This window comes from Thamnophis sirtalis, unplaced genomic scaffold (genome assembly GCF_051295495.1).
Source record: "Thamnophis sirtalis isolate CommonGarterSnake01/CBP01778 unplaced genomic scaffold, rThaSir2_p1.2 scaffold_5, whole genome shotgun sequence".
Taxonomy (NCBI): domain Eukaryota; kingdom Metazoa; phylum Chordata; class Lepidosauria; order Squamata; family Natricidae; genus Thamnophis; species Thamnophis sirtalis.
The window spans coordinates 97,562,118-97,581,547 of NW_028261385.1; the positions used below are offsets into that span (position 1 = coordinate 97,562,118).

The window sequence follows — 19,430 nt, forward strand, 5'->3', positions numbered from 1 at the left end:
GGCCAAGAGCCGCGCCGGGGCGGGCAGCTGTAACACAAGACACGTCACCGGGTCCCGTCGGGATCCGCCCGCTCCGTTCGGCCCCGGCCCTCACCGCTCATGCGCGCGTCTTAAAAGGGGAAAAAAAGCGCTGGCTCGGCTCAGTCACGCCGAGGGCGAAGGGGGCGGAGCAAAGCCGGGGTTGGCTGGAGCGCGTCGCTGTCTCTGCTGGGGGCTGACAGGCCTGGCGGGCGCCCGTCGGGGACCGAGGTACAGAAAGCGCGCGAGGGCCGGCCGGCCGGCCAATACCGCTGACTCCGCGGGCAGCAGCCCTCGCTGCGCTCCCGCTGCGGTTGACCCGCCGCGTGTTGAAATTCGGCTTTTCCTGCCTGCTTTGGCCAAGGCGGGTTTCCCCTCCGTTCTCCTCCTGCAGAACCGCCTGCGAAGTCCCGCCCGCTTGCAGAAATGACCGACTTAAGAAGATAGTCTTTTCTTAAGGGAGGGGGGAGCCCGCGGTGTCGGCGAGGGAGAGGGAACCGCCTTAGGAGTCCCTTTCCGTCGCCCCATTTTATTTATTTATTTATTTTTGCAAAGAGTTATTCCGTAGTAACTTCAAGCCCAGGAAGAAACAGCGGTCCTGATATCGGCCGCGCTTTGCAGGATGGAAGGCTGTTTCTAAACTTTAATGGTAGAATCTAAACTCTCTGCATGGTTGTTGTAACAATGGCTGAGGATGTCCCAAAGGTGCTTTTTTTCCAAGAGGCAACTGGATTTTCTGGTTTTTCTTTGAAGACGTAAAGAAGCTGAAGTGGCTTCTTGGATGAGAAGCGAAACGTCTTCAAAGAAAAACCAGAAAGTCCAGTTGCCTCTTGAAAAAGTACCTTTGGGACAACCATGATATGGATGACTGAGAATTTTCATAGACAATGGCTGAGGATGAGAAATGTTCCTTGGTTAAGTTTTGGGGAGAACTCCGAATTGAAAGAGGATCTGTGCATGTTTGTTAGGTTTGTACAAAACCAGGCTGCACAGTTACAAGTAGTACAGACGAAACCAGAAAAGTGGGTTAACTCCATAGCCTGTGATTAACTTAATCAGAAATAAGTCTATCAGGTGAACACAGTCATGGTATATTCTTTAGTGTAACTCCATGACTGCTTCAAAGTTTACCTGGAAATGCCGAAGTTTGAGCCCTGGGGACTTCCGCATGGAAGCATGTGGAATGATAACTAAGATGTGTGCCCTGCTATACCTCAGGATGGTTGACTTTCATTAACATATATAAATGTGTTTTTCTACGTTTTCTTATGCTAATCCAGTGTTTTCCTCTTCAACTGCCAGAATTCTTCAGCCAACATTGCTGGCTGGGAAATTCTGGCTGGGGAATTCCAGGCATCTTAAAAGTTGCTATAAGATTGACAAATATTCTGCTTATTTCTAAAGCATTAACGATGTAATAGATTGTAGCTGCTTCACCTAGGCAAAAGGCCAATTTAGTGAAAGAAATTTAAGTGGGGAAAATAATCAAGTTGCAGACAGTGAAGAAAAATCCTGCAAAGTTGATAGTCAGTGATAAGTCAGTTGATAGTTAGTGAAGAAAGTAAACTAATTGGATTTTTTTGCATTTTTTTTCTAAAGAAGTGAGGATGGAGCTTATTGTGTTAGCAGATTCACAACATCAAGATAGCCAAGTGTTCTTTGTATTCTCTTTTTGAAGTCAAAATGTTGTATGTTAGAGTGAGAAAAATTTGTAGACACTAATGGAAGCTCTTCAGTTAGCCAGAATAAATAGTACCTGTGAATAGATCTGGAATGGTAAGATGGTTCTGGGTTAGTTGGTGTCTTTCTTAGGTTTGGGTTATTGACAGGTTTAATCCTCAACTGCAAAAATGCAATTATATTTTATGGACAGTTGCATGTATCAAAGTAAACTTCACTCAAGAAAACTTATTTCATAATTAATTTCCCTTCAGATATCATAGAATTCTTTGGAATTTTGGCATTGCTGCAATTGTATCACTATTCTCCATGGCAGTTTTCCTTTCAAACTGGCTTATTTATAGTTTACTCAGCATGAATGGAGTAAACTTTTAAGTGTCAAGCACCAACACTAAAAAATAAAATAGATTATAGAATATTGTACTTAAACTATTCAGGGAGATTTTAAGTTTCTTTAAAGGAACATTATCTTTAAAAAAAAAATCTTACCCATAAAGGCCACCTTATGGTAATAAATGGCAACAAAACATAGTTATTTTTATATCCATATAGCATATTCACATTGTTGGCTGATGACTGTTCAAAAGGAATTGACACCCCCCCCCTTTGGAAGAATAGAGTCAGATATGCACCAACAGGGCTGTTCAGGCTCCCTGAAGAGATCCTACAAAATTGATAGAAGGATACTCTGGCTGTATTGCCTGGAATAAGTGTGATTTTGTTTAGTTCTGAGGAAGTGGACCAGGTTCTCAGTGCTGTTAGTTCATCCCCTGTATGTTAGTCCCATATACCTCCTGGTTATCGTATTTTTTGGAGTATAAGACACACCAGAGTATAAGGTTTAAGGTTTATTAAAATTTGTATGCCGCCCACTCCCATCGGGACTCTGGGCGGCTCACAGCAAGACAGAAACAGTTTAAATTTAAAAATAGAAAAATACAATATTAAAAATTCACATCATCCATTACATCTAAGCAGGGGCTGGATATCCATCAACAGCCCCAGGCCTGCCGGAACAACCAGGTCTTAACGGCTTTACGGAAGGCTGGGAGAGTAGTAAGGGTCCAGATCTCTGCGGGTAGATCATTCCACAGGGCAGCAACAGATAAGGCCCTCCCCCGGAGAGCCGCCAACCGGCATTGTCCGGTTGACGGCACCCGGAGGAGGCCCAGCCTGTGCGATCTTGTTGGTCGTTGGGAGGTGAGTGGCAGGAGGCGGTCTCTCAGGTAGCCAGGTCCTAAACCATGTAGGGCTTTAAAAGTAACGACTAGCACCTTGAAGCGCATCCGGAGACCAATGGGGAGCCAGTGCAGCTTGCGGAGGATCGGTGTACCATGGGTGTACCTAGATACACCCCATATCACTTGCGCGGCTGCGTTTTGGGCCAACTGTAGTCTTCGAACACTCTTCAGGGGCAGCCCCATGTAGAACGCGTTACAGTAATCCAGTCTTGAGGTGACGGCATGAGTGGCTATTCGAAGTGCCTCCCGGTCCAGGTAGGGCTGCAACTGGTGCACCAGGCGAACCTGGGCGAAAGCCCCCCTGGTCACAGCCGACAGGTGGTGCTCTAACGTCAGCTGTGGGTCCAGGAGGACACCCAAATTGCGGGCCCTCTCTGAGGGGTGTATAATTTCACCCCACAGGCTAAGAGGTGGAATATCTGGACTAACCTTGGGAGGCAACATCAATAGCCACTCGGTCTTGTCTGGATTGAGTTCAAGCTTGTTCGCTCCCATCCAGACCCTGACAGCCTCCAGGCACTGGCACATCACTTCCACTGCTTCGCTGAGCTGGCACGGGGCGGACAGATACAATTGGGTATCGTCCGCATATTGATGATATTTGATCCCGTGCCGGCGTATGATCTCACCCAGCGGCTTCATGTAGATGTTAAATAGGAGGGGGACAGGACCGAACCCTGCGGCACCCCATATTTGATGCACCAAGGTATTGAAGAGATAAATAAATAAATAAAAGTTTTTGCACTCTGCAAAAACTTCCCGGAAATGGTCCGTTATTTTCAAAAACGTTTTTCTTCCAAAAAAAGAAATGAATAGCCTTTATAGGGCTTGCAGAGTGTTCCTGGGGGGGGGGGGGTCCAAAACAAGCAAAAAGCAGCCAGTTTTGCGAAAACAGGCTCATTTTTGAGGGGGAAAAATGCATGCATAGCATTTAGGAGGCTTATAGAGAACTCCTGGGGGCTGGGAGCGGGGCAAAATTGAGCAAATAACGGTCCATTTTTCACTCATTTCTGCCTTCCCCAGCCTCCAGGAAGTCTCTGAAAGCCTTCTACAGGCTCTGCACAGCCATTTTGGTGAAGAGGCGGGGTTTTGGGAGGCAAAAAATGCTGTATTCAATGTATAAGATGCACCCAGATTTTCAACCTCTTTTTTGAGGGAAAAGGTGCGTCTTATACTCCGAAAAATTCAATAGTTAATCTTCCTGGATAACGATGCATAGCTAAGTCCAGGCAATGGTACATTTATCCTTGAGAGATGTGGTAGTCTCCTTTCTCAAGAAGCCATCAATGGATCAAGACAATTTTCATTCTATCTCCAATTTTTTAGAAAAGGTTGTTAAAGTAGTTACGCTGCCGCTTCAGAGGTAGGTAGATTATCCGGACTCTTTCAGATATCAGGTACAGGTATGAGTAAGATCATGATGACTTCTAGTGGGAATGAGATGGGGTGATGTCACTGTGGTCCTCTATTTAATTTTATTTAGCTCTCAGCCTTACTTCTGGTAAGACCTTGATTTGAATTCAGCTGATACCTACATGGAGATACCCAAATAATTTTTTTAGCAGCAATATAGACATGATTCATTATTTATGTCTTCTGGATTTTTTTAAAAAAAATTCTGGTTCAGTAACAAGAACGATAGGACAGGTGCCTTAATGTAGATTGTAGAATGTTCAACACTAACATTATAGTTATATTTATGTGTGGCAGGATTGTGATCTTCTTTCAGAGGATCTATAAAATAGTTTATATTTTACCTATAGAATAGTTCCACTGTAATCCGTGAAGAATGGAGCAAAACACCCAAAGTCTCATATTATATATGCAGTTTAAAATATGGGGGTCCTAAATTTGTTGATTTAGGTTGTAGGAAATATTGGGTAATCAAACTCACCACTCTCAATTCATTGGTAGAATATCATAAGGCAAAGGCAGATTTTTTCTTGCAACAGGTGCAGGTAGTCCTCGACATGCAACAATTCATTTAGTGACCAAAATTACAACAGCATTAAAAAAAGTGACTGACCATTTTTCACAACCTTTCCAACATTCCCATGATCATGTGATCAAAATTCACATGCTTGGCAACCGGTTCATATTTATGACAGTTGATGTGTCCCACGTTTTGCAACCTTCTGACCAGCAAAGTCAATGGCCAACCCACTTAACTGGGTTAGTAACTTATCAACTGCAGTGATTCACTTAACAACTGAGGCAAGAAAGGCCATAAAATGGGGTAAAATTCACTTAACAAATGTCTTAACAACAGAAATGTTGGGCTCAATTATGGTCATAAGTTGAGGACTACCTGTTATATACCTTTATTAATATCTATGAGGACTGCAGGAGTTTTTTTCCAGTGCAGAAAACAACAGAAATTTTGGAGTCAGTTGTAGTTGTAAGTCAAGGACCACCTGAATTTCGTTCCTGTCTTATTTGTGGATAGATGTGATTTATAGTTTCTTCTGATGATATTTTTACACCCTCATGTTTTATTCCATGCGAGGATAGATTTCTTTATATCTCTGTTTCTGGACATGAAATAATGTAGGACAAATGCTATGCTAAAATAAGAAGCTAAGAAATAGCCTGAAGGGAAGAGTAGAGGGATAGAAGAAAGAGGGGTAGAGAGGGTGGGAGAGAGGACTGGAGGGAGGGTGAGAAGGAAGGAGGGAGTGTACCGGGAAAGGGGAGTGGTAGAGGAGGAGGGGAAGTAGGGTAGAGGGGAATGATGGAGGGAAGATGGAAAGTTGGAGGGGGGCGAAAGAAAGGGTGTATGGAGGGTCGAAGAGGTACATTGGGTCTTTATTTTGGGGGGTATTGTTGACAAGAGGAATGGCTGTGTTTATTGTTTAATGTTATATGACCCCGGTTATGCACAGTATATATGTGACTGTACGAAAATGAAAATGGAAAATAAAAAACACATTTACAAAAAAAAAAAAAAAGAAATAGCCTGAAAATATCTCTTTTTTCCAAGGCAGAACTCAAGAGGTTTCAAACTCCAGCATCTGAAACATTTCCTTTGATTCTGAAGATGACACAGTGATGAGTCTTCTCATTCCCAGCTGAGGTAAAAGAGTGGGCATTGATCTAAATATATCATTGTATTAAAGCAAGGATTTCCCTTTTTGGCATTTGCACAGAGGTTTTCTGACAACTTACAGATCTCTGCATGAATTGGCTTCATGAATTGGAAAATGCTATTTTGTCTTTTCTTTAACCTAAAGGTCTCAGTGCTGTCAGATAGTTTTATAGTTGCACGTATTCTAGAGAGTAGAGGAAGACAGACTGAAGCATGATGGAAGATTACAGAAATAGAGAGCAATCATAGTTTAGGCAAGACTAGTGGTTGATTCTTCTGCTGTTCTTTTTTTTAATTACATCTTTTTATTGCATCATTCTATTGCACTTTTATTGAAAAATAGCATCAAAATGACCATCAACATTTTGGTGACTTTTTTGAAACTACCCTGTTTCCTTGAAAATAAAACCTCCCCGGATAATAAGCCCAAACCGGATTTTGAACGCATGCACTAAAATAAGCCCTCCCCGAAAATATTACAACGCAGAGGCAGCCATGAGGTGACCATGCTCGCTGCCTCCTGCACCTCAAAAATAATAAGACCTCCCCAAAAATTGCTTATTAAGGAGTCAAAAAAATAAGACCCTGTCTTATTTTTGGGGAAACACGGTACACAAATTGTTTGGTTGTTTAGCTAAAGACTGATCCAGAGAGTCAAAGTTGGGGTGGCTTTTTAATGTAATTAACAACACATTAAATTTTAAGCATAGGCAGACAGGAGACACAGAGATGTTCTGTTCATGCTCCCATCAATTTTCATATTCTAGGGTCAAATTCTGATATTGAAAAATCTCTAAGAATAGATAAGGACAGCTTGTATCTGTTTCCAAGGAAGATTTGCTTTGTTAAAAAGTATTTTTTAACTTGTAGAGACTTGGAATGTGGAGAGGAAACATACATTACTGTTATTTATCCCTAGTTAAGTATACTGCATCTTTCCTCACTGCCTAGTTTTAAGTTATTCAGTTATTTAATTATTATTTTCTGGAAGTGTTTTAGTCATTGGAATATAAATACCTTTACAAATAAAAATATCACCAATGCAATAATACATTCACAATTTATAAGAAAAAAATCAATAAGCCATCTAACATCCTGAAAAATATAAAATCAACTATCTGTTAGAAAGCCAAGAATATTATATTTCATAATGTTATGATAATAGTGCTAACATTAATGCTATGTGCACGTTCTCATCAAACTGAAACCCAGAATGTTCTTTGAAAGAAATCTCAGGTTATTGCTATACCTCAATATTCCTAGTTTTAAAATACAAATCTTGGGAGTAGAATCTGTCTTTAGTACATGCTAATATATATATTTGTCTTATTATGCATCAGTGACTTTCCCTTTCTACTTTCTGGAACCATTTTCATTCAAAGACGTTTTATTCCTACTTCCTACTGGACTGTTGTAGTCCAGGAAATCAGAATATTACTCAGTATTACTCTGTTTTAACTATATGGAAAAGGAATTAATCTTAGCCATTTGAAAGTCAAGCAACAAGCTAAAAATTTGAAAGTTGATTTTTATTTATTAGTTTGTAAATAAGAATATTATAATAATTGTGCCTATGAATAAATGCATATTTATATGTTTCCCAAGTTTTAGCTCTGGAATGGCCAGCCAGGAAACTGAAGTTCAAAGACTGGTACTAGATAGTGATTCAATGATAGAAGGAATAAGTGACCAGGTTCTGCTGGCAGTAGTGCTTAGCATCACATTCCTTGTTGCACTGACATACATGCTATTAAGGTAAGGTGAAGTAAAAGGTTGATAGCACTAGAAAATTTGTTGTTGTTGAAGTATGTCAATTTTATTCATTTCTTATAAATTAAGCTATTTGGAATAATAGTTTAGTTTTACTTGGTTACACATTCTGAGAGAAACATCCAGAAGAGAGCTGCTAATCAACATGCTTGGAAGTTGGGGAGATTTGGTTCAAACAAGCTGTAATACTCATTGATGTTAGACTGTTTTCTTTTCATCTTACTTATCATAGAGGATAATTAAGATAAATTTTGATTAACATCCCTGCCCCACATGCAAATGCTCATCATATGCAATGTAATTAAAAGAAATTGGAAAGAAAGTAAAGAAAGTATTACTATAATGCAAAGCTTAAAAAGAACTCAGATTTAAATCACATAGTAACATAGTTACTGACTAATTTTTAAAATTAAACAATTAAGAATATTGAATAAAATTATTGTGGATGTTAGGGATTTTAAAGTTGGATCTGCATGTTTACCTCCAAATATTTATATGGTCAACGATAAAATACAATGAAAAGCAGAAATCAACGCTTTTTCCCCCTTTCTTTTATACACTTCTCCTTTCTCTTCCTTATTTTTCCTACTATTTATTTTTGTATTTTATATTATAAAAATGAAAAGAAAAATATAATGCAAAGCATGTTCAGCCAAGAATTTCATTATGCAACAGAAAAATAATGTATTGTCACTTTTATCTTAAGTACAATAGGTTATTAAAGTTTTAATGTTTTAGTATATTTTAAACCTTGATTAATATTATCTTTGGAGATTTCATTCTATAGTTCAAGTAATGTAGCAGCTCTTAAAATAACAGGCATGCAAAGATTAGAGACCCTTAGGAGTCTAAACATGATGAATTTATATTTTTCTGTTCGATTCCATTTTTGAAATGTTTTATTAATAGTATTTCTTCTCTTAACAGAGATGGGCAATCAGATATTCATCCAGAAAACCAAGAGCTCGTGAGGGCAGTTAGACAACAAATACAATCGGAACAGGTATATTTACAATTACGCACAATTCTTTTTGATATAAATCAATAATATCTCAGAAAAATTTCTTAGATAATCACCAAATGTAGAAATGTTTAAGTTTGATAGGATTTGGATATCTTAATTCTTTGTGCTTGATTATATCATTTCAAAATTAGGTATTGATGTGGATTTGCAGGAATATGTACTTAAAATGTCTATTAAAGATTCTTTTTGCTATAAATCAATTATATTTCAGAAAATTTCCCAAGTAATCACCAAATGTAGAAACAATTGATAGGGTTTGGATACCTTAATTCTTTGTGCTAAAAACAAACTTTATTATGTCATTTCAAAATTAGGTGTTGATGTGGATTTGCAGGGATATATATTTAAAATGTTTATCAAAGAAGCAAAGCTTTAGGGGAGCCATAGGGTCCTAAAACTTTAACTATAATTTGAAAGCTTGGATCTTTTATGTTATAAGTACTATGGTGCAGCTATTCTAAGTTGAAACATAAGAATTATAAATAAACTCTGTTATCTCCCTCTTAATCATGGTCATCAAAAGGCAACCCAAAGAGAAAGTTTCTAAGAAGTTTCAAAATGAGTTTTCATCTTATCCAAGTGTATTTGTTGAATGAGCTGTCATGTATCTGTATTGTTCTATTGTATGATCTTATTGCTTCCTTCCTTTATCAAAGTCAGAGATTTCTTTCTTCTAAATATGCCACTCTAACTATTTTGCAGCTTGTCACAAATATAATTATTTGTTCTGCTTAAATTAATTATATTTCTCTCCCCACACCCCAGGAAAATAGTGTTGGTGACAGGCAACATTTCTATACTGATTTGTCCTGCCCGGTGTGTTTACAACAGGCTACATTTCCCATTGAAACAAATTGTGGACATCTTTTCTGTGGTATGCAAAAAGAAAAAGAAAATCTGAATAATTTCTTGTATTCCTTGAAATGGAAAGAGTTTCTGAGGAACTGTGCAAAATAATGCTATTTTTGGAAATGAATTGGCCTTAAAGAAGTGAAAAAATTCTATTTTAATTATTTCAGCTGATCTCTTGTTTACATTATATATAATATAATTATACACACACACACACACACACACACACACACACACACTATATATATATATATATTCGTAGATTTTCACGGGTACAGGTATGCAGGTCTTGGCATATTTGGGTCTTTTCCTGTGTAAGATTGAGAGTATCTTGGCGACATTTCAACGAGGTCCCACTCGCCATCTTCAGGCTGATGCCTTTGGCTTCGTGCTTGTGCGAGCAAAATGTGATTGGAGCTGCCATCTTTCTCTAAATATTGGTGAGTGGGTGTGGAGTGCTAGCTTTGCTGCTGTAAGCAGATTGGTTGGCGGTGTTGTAACATCTTGATTAGTTGATGGAGTTGATGTTTGCAGATTAGTCAGCTGTTTCGTAACATCCTGTGTGGCTGAGGTACTGGCTGTGTTCCTATTGTTCTTTTGTGTTGTAAAGGCCTGGGTAATGAGCTGTGTGATGACATCCTGAGCTCTATTGTAGTAATATCCTGAGTCCTGTGCTGCAACCTCCTGGGGGGTTGGCTGCCTTGTAACATTCTGAGTCTTTGCGTTGTAACCTCCTAAGTTCTGTGATGTGATGTCCTGAACAGATAGCTGTGGTGTAACATCCCGGGCTTTGGTTTGGCTCCAAGTTTGCGGTCTGGCCATGTGTTCATGGCGTGTGTCAGTTTGCTTTGTATGTGGGTCGGAGGGGGATGCAGCAGTTGGTGATGCCGCCGTGGTTTGGTTTCTGGATGATGGTTGCATTTGAATTTTTTGGCTTGTGCGAGTAAGGCGTGGTCGGAGCTGTCGTCTTTCTATAAATCTTGGTGGGGGGGGTGTAGAATGCTGGCTTTGTAGCTGTAAGTGTGTTGATTGGCTGTGTAGTTGCATCCTGATTGGTAGCTTTAGGGCTGGCCATTACCGGGAAAGGAGGGCTCGCTACGTTACAGAGATCCCTCCTTCCAGCCCTATGAGTCCCACTCCAAGGCCAGATGGCGCGAGTAATCAGGACCCTGGTCTCAGTCTGCTGTCGCTAAATGCCAGGTCTGTAGTTCACAAGGCTCCCCTCATCCAGGACTTAATCTTAGACGAGAGGGCAGACCTGGCATGTATTACTGAAACCTGGCTGGGCCCGGAGAGAGGAGTCCCCCTCGTAGAGATGTGCCCAGAGGGTTTTCAGGTGCTTCATCAGCCGTGATCCCAGGGAAGGTGTGGAGGTGTGGCTATTGTTATCCGAGAGTCTCTAGTACCTCGTAGGATCCCTGCTCCGGAGCTTGTCGGGTGTGAGTCCTTGCTGGTGAAGTTGGACCTCAAGGGTCAAGTGGGCTTGCTGTTAACGTACCTGCCTCCCAACAGCGTTGCAGCAGCCCTCCCCTCGCTCCTCGAGTCAGTAGCTGAGCTGGCAATTGAGTTTCCCAGGCTTATGGTTCTGGGGGATTTCAATTTGCCTTCGCTCGGTGAACACTCTGATGGAGCGCAGGAGTTCATGGCTTCCATGACAGCCATGGGCTTGACCCAAGTAATTCGGGGCCCGACTCACTTGGCGGGTCACATGCTCGACCTCGTATTCCTCTCGGAGCAGTGGAGTTGTGATCTTGGTTTGAGGGGTAGTGAGACCTTACCCCTGTCATGGTCGGACCACTACCTACTGAGGGTTGACTTTTGGAGACCAAACCCCCACTGTAGGGAGGAGGAACCGATTAGGTGGTTCCACCCCAGGCGCCTTATGGACCCTTTGGGCTTTCAGACGGAGCTTGGTGTTGTTCCTGATACCCTCGCCCGCAGTCCGGCGGAGACTCTGGTTGCTGCTTGGAATTCAGCAGCGGCAGGGGCTCTTAACCGGATTGCGCCTTTACGGCCGATCCGAGGCAGTGGATCCAGGAGGGCCCCTTGGTTTACTGAGGAAATCCGGGAGATGAAGCGCCGAAAGAGACGCCTAGAGCAACGATGGAGATCCAGTAAGTCTTGAGTCAGACCGAGCGCTTTTAACATCCAGCATCAGAGCCTATCTTCGGGCAATTAGGACGACCAAAAGAACACACATTGCCTCTCTGATTGCTTCCGCTGAGTCGCGCCCAGCCGCCCTGTTCAGGATAACCCGTTCCCTCCTAAATAGGAGGGATACGAGCGATCCTTTGCAGGGCAGAGCTGAGGATTACGTCCAATTCCTCGCGGATAAAGTGGCTCGGCTTCGGACGGACCTGGACTCCAATTGCGCAGAGCCAGCCGAGGCACCAGGGGAGAATCTGGAAGGACATCACTGGATTGACTTCCAAGCTGTTACCCCTGAGGACGTGGACAAGGCCATGGGAGCTGTAAGTGCCTCCACATGTGTACTGGACCCGTGCCCCTCCTGGCTGGTTGCTAACAGCAGGGAGGTGACACGGGGCTGGATCCAGGCGATTGTTACCGCCTCTCTTCGGGAGGGGTTCTTTCCCCCCGCTTTAAAGCCGGCGGTGGTGAGATGCCTTCTGAAGAAGCCATCTTTGGATCCAGCCGTCTTAAACAACTATTGTCCAGTCTCCAACCTCCCCTTTGTGGGGAAGGTTGTTGAGAAAGTGGTAGCCTTTCAGCTCCGGCGGTCCTTGGAGGAACCCGATTATCTAGATCCCTTCCAGTCGGGATTTAGGCCTGGCTACAGCACGGAAACCGCTTTGGTCGCATTGATTGATGATCTCTGGAGAGCCAGGGATGGAGGTTATGCCTCCGTCCTAGTGCTCCTTGACCTCTCAGCGGCCTTCGATACCATCGACCATGGTATCCTTCTGCGACGACTGCGGGAGGTGGGGGTGGGAGGCACTGTCCTACGGTGGTTCTCCTCTTACCTCTTGGACAGGTCGCAGTCGGTGTTGGTCGGAGGGCAGAGATCGACCCCTAGGCCCCTGAATTATGGGGTGCCGCAGGGTTCGGTCCTGTCCCCCCTCCTGTTTAATATCTACATGAAGCCGCTGGGTGAGATCATTCGACGGCACGGGATAAAATACCATCAGTATGCGGACGATACGCAGCTGTATCTGTCCGCCCCGTGCCAACTCAGTGAAGCGGTTGACGTGATGTGCCAGTGCCTCGAGGCTGTTAGGGACTGGATGGGGCTTAACAAGCTTGTACTCAATCCAGATAAGACCGAGTGGCTGGTGTGTTTCCCTCCTACTAATTGGCCAAGTGTTCCATCTCTCAGGCTTGGGGGTCAAACAGTACGCCCCTCAGACAGGGTTCACAATTTGGGAGTCCTCCTGGACCCACAGCTGACTTTTGAACACCACTTGTCGGCTGTGACCAGGGGGGCATTGCCCAGGTTCGCCTGGTGCACCAGTTGCGTCCCTACCTGAACCGGGAGGCCCTCACAACAGTCACTCGCGCCCTTGTGACCTCTAGACTGGACTACTGCAACGTGCTCTACATGGGGCAGCCCTTGAAGAGTATTCGGAGACTTCAGCTTGTCCAGAATGCAGCCGCGCGAGCGATCGTGGGTGTACCTCGGTTCACCCACGTAACACCTATCCTCTGCGAGCTGCACTGGCTGCCTATTGGTCTCCGGATACGCTTCAAGGCGCTAGTCGTCACTTATAAAGCCCTTCATGGTATTGGACCTGGGTACTTGAGAGACCGCCTGCTGCCAATTACCTCCTCTAGACCGATTAGATCCCACAGATTAGGCCTCCTCCGAATTCCATCCGCCAGCCAGTGTCGACTGGCGACTACCTAGAGGAGAGCCTTCTCTGTGGCTGCTCCGACCCTCTGGAACGAACTCCCCGTGGAGATTCGAACCCTCACCACCCTCCAGGCCTTCCGCAAAGCCCTCAAAACCTGGCTGTTCCGACAGGCCTGGGGCTAAAGAGCTGTTGCCCCCGTCTCGAATGGTATGACTGTTGTGAGTTTTAAATTATATATTGTTATGCTTGTTGTTTTTTAAATTTTTTGTCTGTATCCCCCTTCCCCGGTTCGAGTTGTGAGCCGCCCTGAGTCCCCTTCGGGGGAAAAGGGCAGCATATAAATACAATAAACTGAACTGAACTGAAACTAATGGAGTTGATGTTTGTAGATTGGTCAGCTGTTTCGAATCACCCTGTGTGGCTGAGGTGCTGGCTGTGTGTCCATTGTTCTTTTGTGTTGTAACGACCTGGGTGGTGGGTGGGGCTCATTTGTTGACTAGGGCTGGTTTCTGTTGAAACGTTGCCAAGACAATCTCAATCTTACACAGGAAAATACAACAAGACCAGCATACCTATATATATGTTAAATTAGTAACATGATTGTTAAATGAATCTGGCTTTCCATCATCACGGGAATACTACAATAGTTGTAAGTGTCAAAAATGGTCACAAGTCATTTTTTTCAGTCCTATTGAAAACTTGAACAGTCACTAAAAGTATGGTTGTAAGTCAAGGACTATGTTTAGAGTGTAAGAAATTAATACATTCTTTTTTTTTAGGTTCCTGCATTATTGCATATTGGAGGTGTGGATCATGGCTAGGTGCAATACACTGCCCTATCTGCAGACAAACAGTAATATTATGCATATTTTGATATAAAATTCTAGCTCTAATTTTACAAATGTTGTGTGCTGTGTCTTAAGTATAAATAGAAACTTAGGAAATTTAGTACTGTCCTAGGCTTTTTTTAAACTGTGATTTTAAATACATTTGGTTTACTATGTCTTTTGCCTTTCTTGTCTTTAACGTCAATTCGTAATATATTTAAAGAATGATGCAGTATGTAGCTAGAATATAATAACATTTTCTCTAGAATCTAATGTAGGATTTTATATATGAACTGCATAAGATAAAAGTAAGGTGCATTTTATAGAAAAATAACTAAACATTCCAGAGCACCAACAAAGGTCACTTGAGATAAACTTTTCATGGATTAGAGTTGAAGCCAACCAGAACATAAGTAGTTACATGTTGCTATCAAATGCTCTCACAGATAAGAAATAATTTAATCTTCCTTTAAGCTTCTTTCCTGCAACTATTCAGATAAAAGTTTAGAGTGCTTAATGTCCTGGCTTTCTGAACTTTTTACTGAACATTAATTTGACAAGTGCCTCAACACAGAACAGATATGTAGGTGTTTAGATCCCATTTGGATTACTCCAATTTACGTAGAGGACTTCAAAATGATTGAGAAAGTTCAGATTCAAAACAAGGCAACTGGAATTTCATACAGTTCTAACAAGCATTCCCATAATATGTCAATATTTTACCATCTGCACTTTTGCCATTCCTTTTTTAATTAATTTTTGCTTTTTAATGTCTTAAGTAGCATAGTTTAAGCCCTGGATCCCCTTTCATGTTTACTTAGACTGTAAGATAACCACCTGAGCCCTTTTCCTCTGGTTATTCCAGGTATGAAATATCCACCAGGCTTACTTGGCATCTGTATTTTGGTCTCTTGGTTTCTAGACATCCTTATTTCTCTTCTCCAGACCTTTAGCAATTATGTACATCAAAACCACTCCTCTTTATGTTTTTATGTTGTTATTCTGCTTTTGTACGTAATTATTTTCTAATAGTTTCTTAATCTATTTCTATTCCCTTCTGAACATCACAGTTATTATATAGTTTTAAAGTATAATAAGTAACTACCTGAATTTCTATGATCCTAGTAATATGCTTAATACCGATAGATTGTAAGAAAGACCTGGCAGGAATACATCTGCATCCTTTCCAAAACTTTTTGCTTGAGAATCAATCAATCTCAATCTCAATCTCAATCTCTCTCTCTCTCTCTCTCTCTCTCTCTCTCTCTCTCTCTCTCTCTCTCTCTCTCTCTCTCTCTCTCTCTCTCTCACACACACACACACACACACACACACACACACTTCTTTAACACATAAATATTCAATAAACAGTGTATTGTCTGGGTAATTTATAATAATAACAACAATAATCCATAATAACATCTAATTTCTATTTTTATTATCTAACCATTGGTTGAAAGCAGTGTGGGAAGATCACAAATAATGATCACATGACCCCAGGATTCTGCAACCATTGTAAATACATTCCAGTTCTCAGGTGCTCAAATTATCACAAATTTTGTTGTGATAATTATAACTGCGTGAACTGCTTGTAACCACTTTTTTCAGTGCCATTTTAACTTCACACGATGGCTAAATGAATGATTGTAAGATGAAGACTACCCATATATTTCACGTATTGCACTCTTTTGTACAAAATAGAATTCCCTATGCTTATAGGCTTGGAATTCTTGGATATTTTAGAACTGTGTCACTTGCCGTCAGACCTAGGTATTGCATACAAAATTATATGTAGTAATGCTTTACCTGTAAATGACTTTTTCTGTTTTAATCATGAATAACTGCTTTACACTCAATGTAAATCATTCTGAACTTGACTATAAAAATATGATTTCTGTAATAAAGTTGTCAAAATCTGGAATACGCCGCCTGATCCAGTTGTCTCAGCCTCACATTTTCAGTTTCAGTCACAAATTGACTTCCACGAATTTTACTTCATACTTAAGTGGTCAGTAGATGGGGCGTGCATAAGTGCACTAATGTACCTATGGTTCCTGTCATTGTATTTATATTTTTTTATTGCCTCGTTTTTGTTTGACAGATTCTAATAAATAAATAAATAAAAATACATATACACTTTTAAATATATATACTGTATAAGAAAAGGAAGGTAGATTCTACATGAAGATATTAAATATCTGGTGTGTTTTTTTTAATTCAGGTAACTTTATTTTTACCACTCTTTGATGAGGGACACGAAGATGCAGCACAAGTGCTTCATGACATTAGTGATTATAATAGGAGATTCTCGGGACAGCCAAGATCGGTATGTATGGGGCTAGAGTAATTAGAATATATGCCCAATGTTCTGTTTATTATGACAAATGCTGCATTTCCTTATGTGAGTTTGACAAGACTAGCAAGAACAAGTGGAAGGATAATTTCAATATTTTTCTTAACAGTAGCCATTGTTAAGCCATTCGAAGGAAATAAATGGGAATTGTGCCCATTTTTGTCAGTTTCCATCTTCTTCTCTGGTTCACATTGCATAGTACAGCATTGTTGAAGAAGCAGTCTTCGTCTTGATTCAGAGTCCCATGTCATTCAGAGGACGTAGTTAAAAACCATAGTTTTAACCCAATCAGATAAATTTGTGAAATCATAAATAAGATAAAGAATCACCATTAGTAGCAACATTCTTAGCATGTTGTTTAGGATAAAAATATGAGATTTTCTAGAAAAAATACAAGCTTTTGAAATCTAAGGTAGTCTACCAGAATAATCTTTAATTCCCACCCACCCCCAAACTTTAGCAATTCTACCTTTCTGCTATCTCAACAATATAGTGCTTCAACATACAATATCTTTTGCGGGATAATACTATCCATACTGTAGTAATTTATATTACAGAGATATGACTGGTGATTTCAGTTGTTTTTGTTCTGTTTTTGTGGCAATGTGCCACCTGTCATTGCCAAACAGGCTTGCTCAAAAAGTACTAATGTAGTTAGAAGAGATAGCTGTGAGCCAAATGATCTCTAGTCGAAATCTCATGCAGGCCATGAATTTGTTAGGGAATCTTTGACACACTACTGGCAGGCAAGCTCCCTCTGATATTAAACAATTACGATACCAGTCTTTCTTATTTAATGAAGCTGTGAAGATCATTTGGAGAGATACTGCTTGTACCAAATTTATGTTTGTTATTTATTTATTATATAAATTAATTTGCCACCCATCTTCTTTTGAAGCAACTCTGGGTGACTTACATAATAAAAACATTAAAATAATCAGAAATAAATATCTCTAATCCAATAACATGACAATATGCTCTTCTTATTCTATATTCATATGAATATGGTATCTTGAAGTATAAAGGTGATTATGTCTCCTTGATAGCAGTCCTAGCAGAAGCATTTCCTTGCGTGTACATGCACGAAGAGACAATCTTGAATAATCAGCTCAAAACTTTGGGGGATGTGACTACCTTGATACTTAAAAGCTTTAGGGGAGATTCTCCTCAGAAGATTTTGCACAACTGTGTTATTTCAATGTGTTTCGCTTGTTTTATTAGCTTGCCCAACCTTGGTGTTGAGATTCCATGCATTTTTAAAAATTGAGGTTGAGTTCTTATTGACCACTATAGATCATTATGTTAAAGGTCATGGGGAAAGAAATTTAATGCTCTCTAAAGCAGGGTGGGGAACTATATCCCTTTTATGACTTGTGGACTCCAACTCCCACAATGCCTGAGCCAGCCATCGTTCCTCAACCTCTGCTCTAAAGTGATTTGATTGCACATTAAAAGCTTCAGGTATGGTCTGTTAAATGCTCCTGTGGCAAATTATATCTTGCGCATAAGATAAACAAATTTTGACTCTGTATGTCTTGTTTAGATTATGGAAAGGATTATGGATTTACCTACATTATTGCGTCATGCATTCAGAGAAATGTTTTCTGTCGGTGGTCTCTTCTGGATGTTCCGCATCAGAATATTCCTCTGTCTCCTGGGGGCTTTGTTATATCTTGCATCACCGTTGGACTTTCTACCTGAAGCTTTGTTTGGAATATTAGGATTTTTAGATGATTTTTTTGTTGTTTTTCTGCTACTCATATATATATCTATCATGTACCGAGAATTTGTGACACAGAGACTGAACAGATGAAGACAGATGTCAGTAATTAACATTAAGGTGCATTAAGTGAATTAACTGTTTTGAGAAAACTATTTAGACACAATTTTGGTTATTAAACAGCCTTCGTTTGATCATCTTATGCAATCAAAAAACACAACTTTATTTCAAACATAAGTCAGCATAAGATAACATGAGATTATAAAAGTAGATTATGCAAGCATGAGGAATTAATGCCACAGTGATTAGGGAACTGAAAATTTGATGTGCGATATTAAAAAAGGTGTAACCCATGCTTATATATGTTTACAGCGGACGAATGAGTAAATGCCATTTAAGCCACCAGCAATGATAAAAGGGAAATTGTCTTGGAATATTTTATTTGCATTAGCTGGACATGTGCTTAAACATTGTTTAATGTTTAATTTCATATTAAATGTAAAGTTTCAAAACTGATTTTAGGTTGTGGGTAAACAGATAAAGGGGATTTAATTTTAAACACAATTGTTTAGAATGTCTGCCTATGCAGGAAATGTTCAAGCAGTGCAGTTATTAAATAAGCTTGTGTTGCATATTGCACCATCAGAGTACATTACAGTGTTGTAACTATGTACAATTATGTGTTGTCTCTATATAATTGCCATGAAATTGCACTGTCCACTGTGGAGAGGATGCTGTCTTCTCCATAACAAATGATTGTATGTAGTAAGGTTTTGCATTGCGATATTCAACATGTTTTTTGTAAAAGTAGAAGTTAGTCTAGCCTAACATGAAGCTATATTATGATACAGTATTAAGCAAAAGTTTAAGTTTAAATTGTAACTGGCTTCTTTAATCAAGTGAAATACTAAATGACATATTAAATAATTGCTGATAGAGCCACTAGCTGGAATCTGAAACTGAATTTTATAGAAAATATACTTGAAATAATAACTGGTAAACGGGACCATAGATATATGGTTATATTATATAACCATAGTTTATATGAAAA

At 40.4% G+C, this 19,430-nt stretch overlaps 1 protein-coding gene across 2 annotated transcripts; it reads left to right on the forward strand.

Moving 5' to 3' along the window:
* Positions 1-163: 163 nt before the first annotated feature.
* RNF170 (ring finger protein 170) lies at positions 164-18,851 on the forward strand. Of its 2 annotated transcripts, none has more exons than XM_087716257.1 (8): positions 164-249; positions 5,924-6,012; positions 7,630-7,779; positions 8,722-8,797; positions 9,584-9,692; positions 14,259-14,332; positions 16,528-16,632; positions 18,203-18,851. In XM_087716257.1, exons 3-8 carry the CDS (start codon positions 7,643-7,645, stop codon positions 18,470-18,472), a joined length of 771 nt encoding a protein of 256 aa, XP_087572383.1. In that variant the 5' UTR covers positions 164-249; positions 5,924-6,012; positions 7,630-7,642; the 3' UTR covers positions 18,473-18,851. The 2 variants fall into 2 exon arrangements, with proteins under 2 accessions (XP_087572383.1, XP_087572384.1); XM_087716258.1 differs by having other exon boundaries at positions 174-249; positions 5,920-6,012.
* The last annotated feature ends 579 nt before the right edge of the window (positions 18,852-19,430 follow it).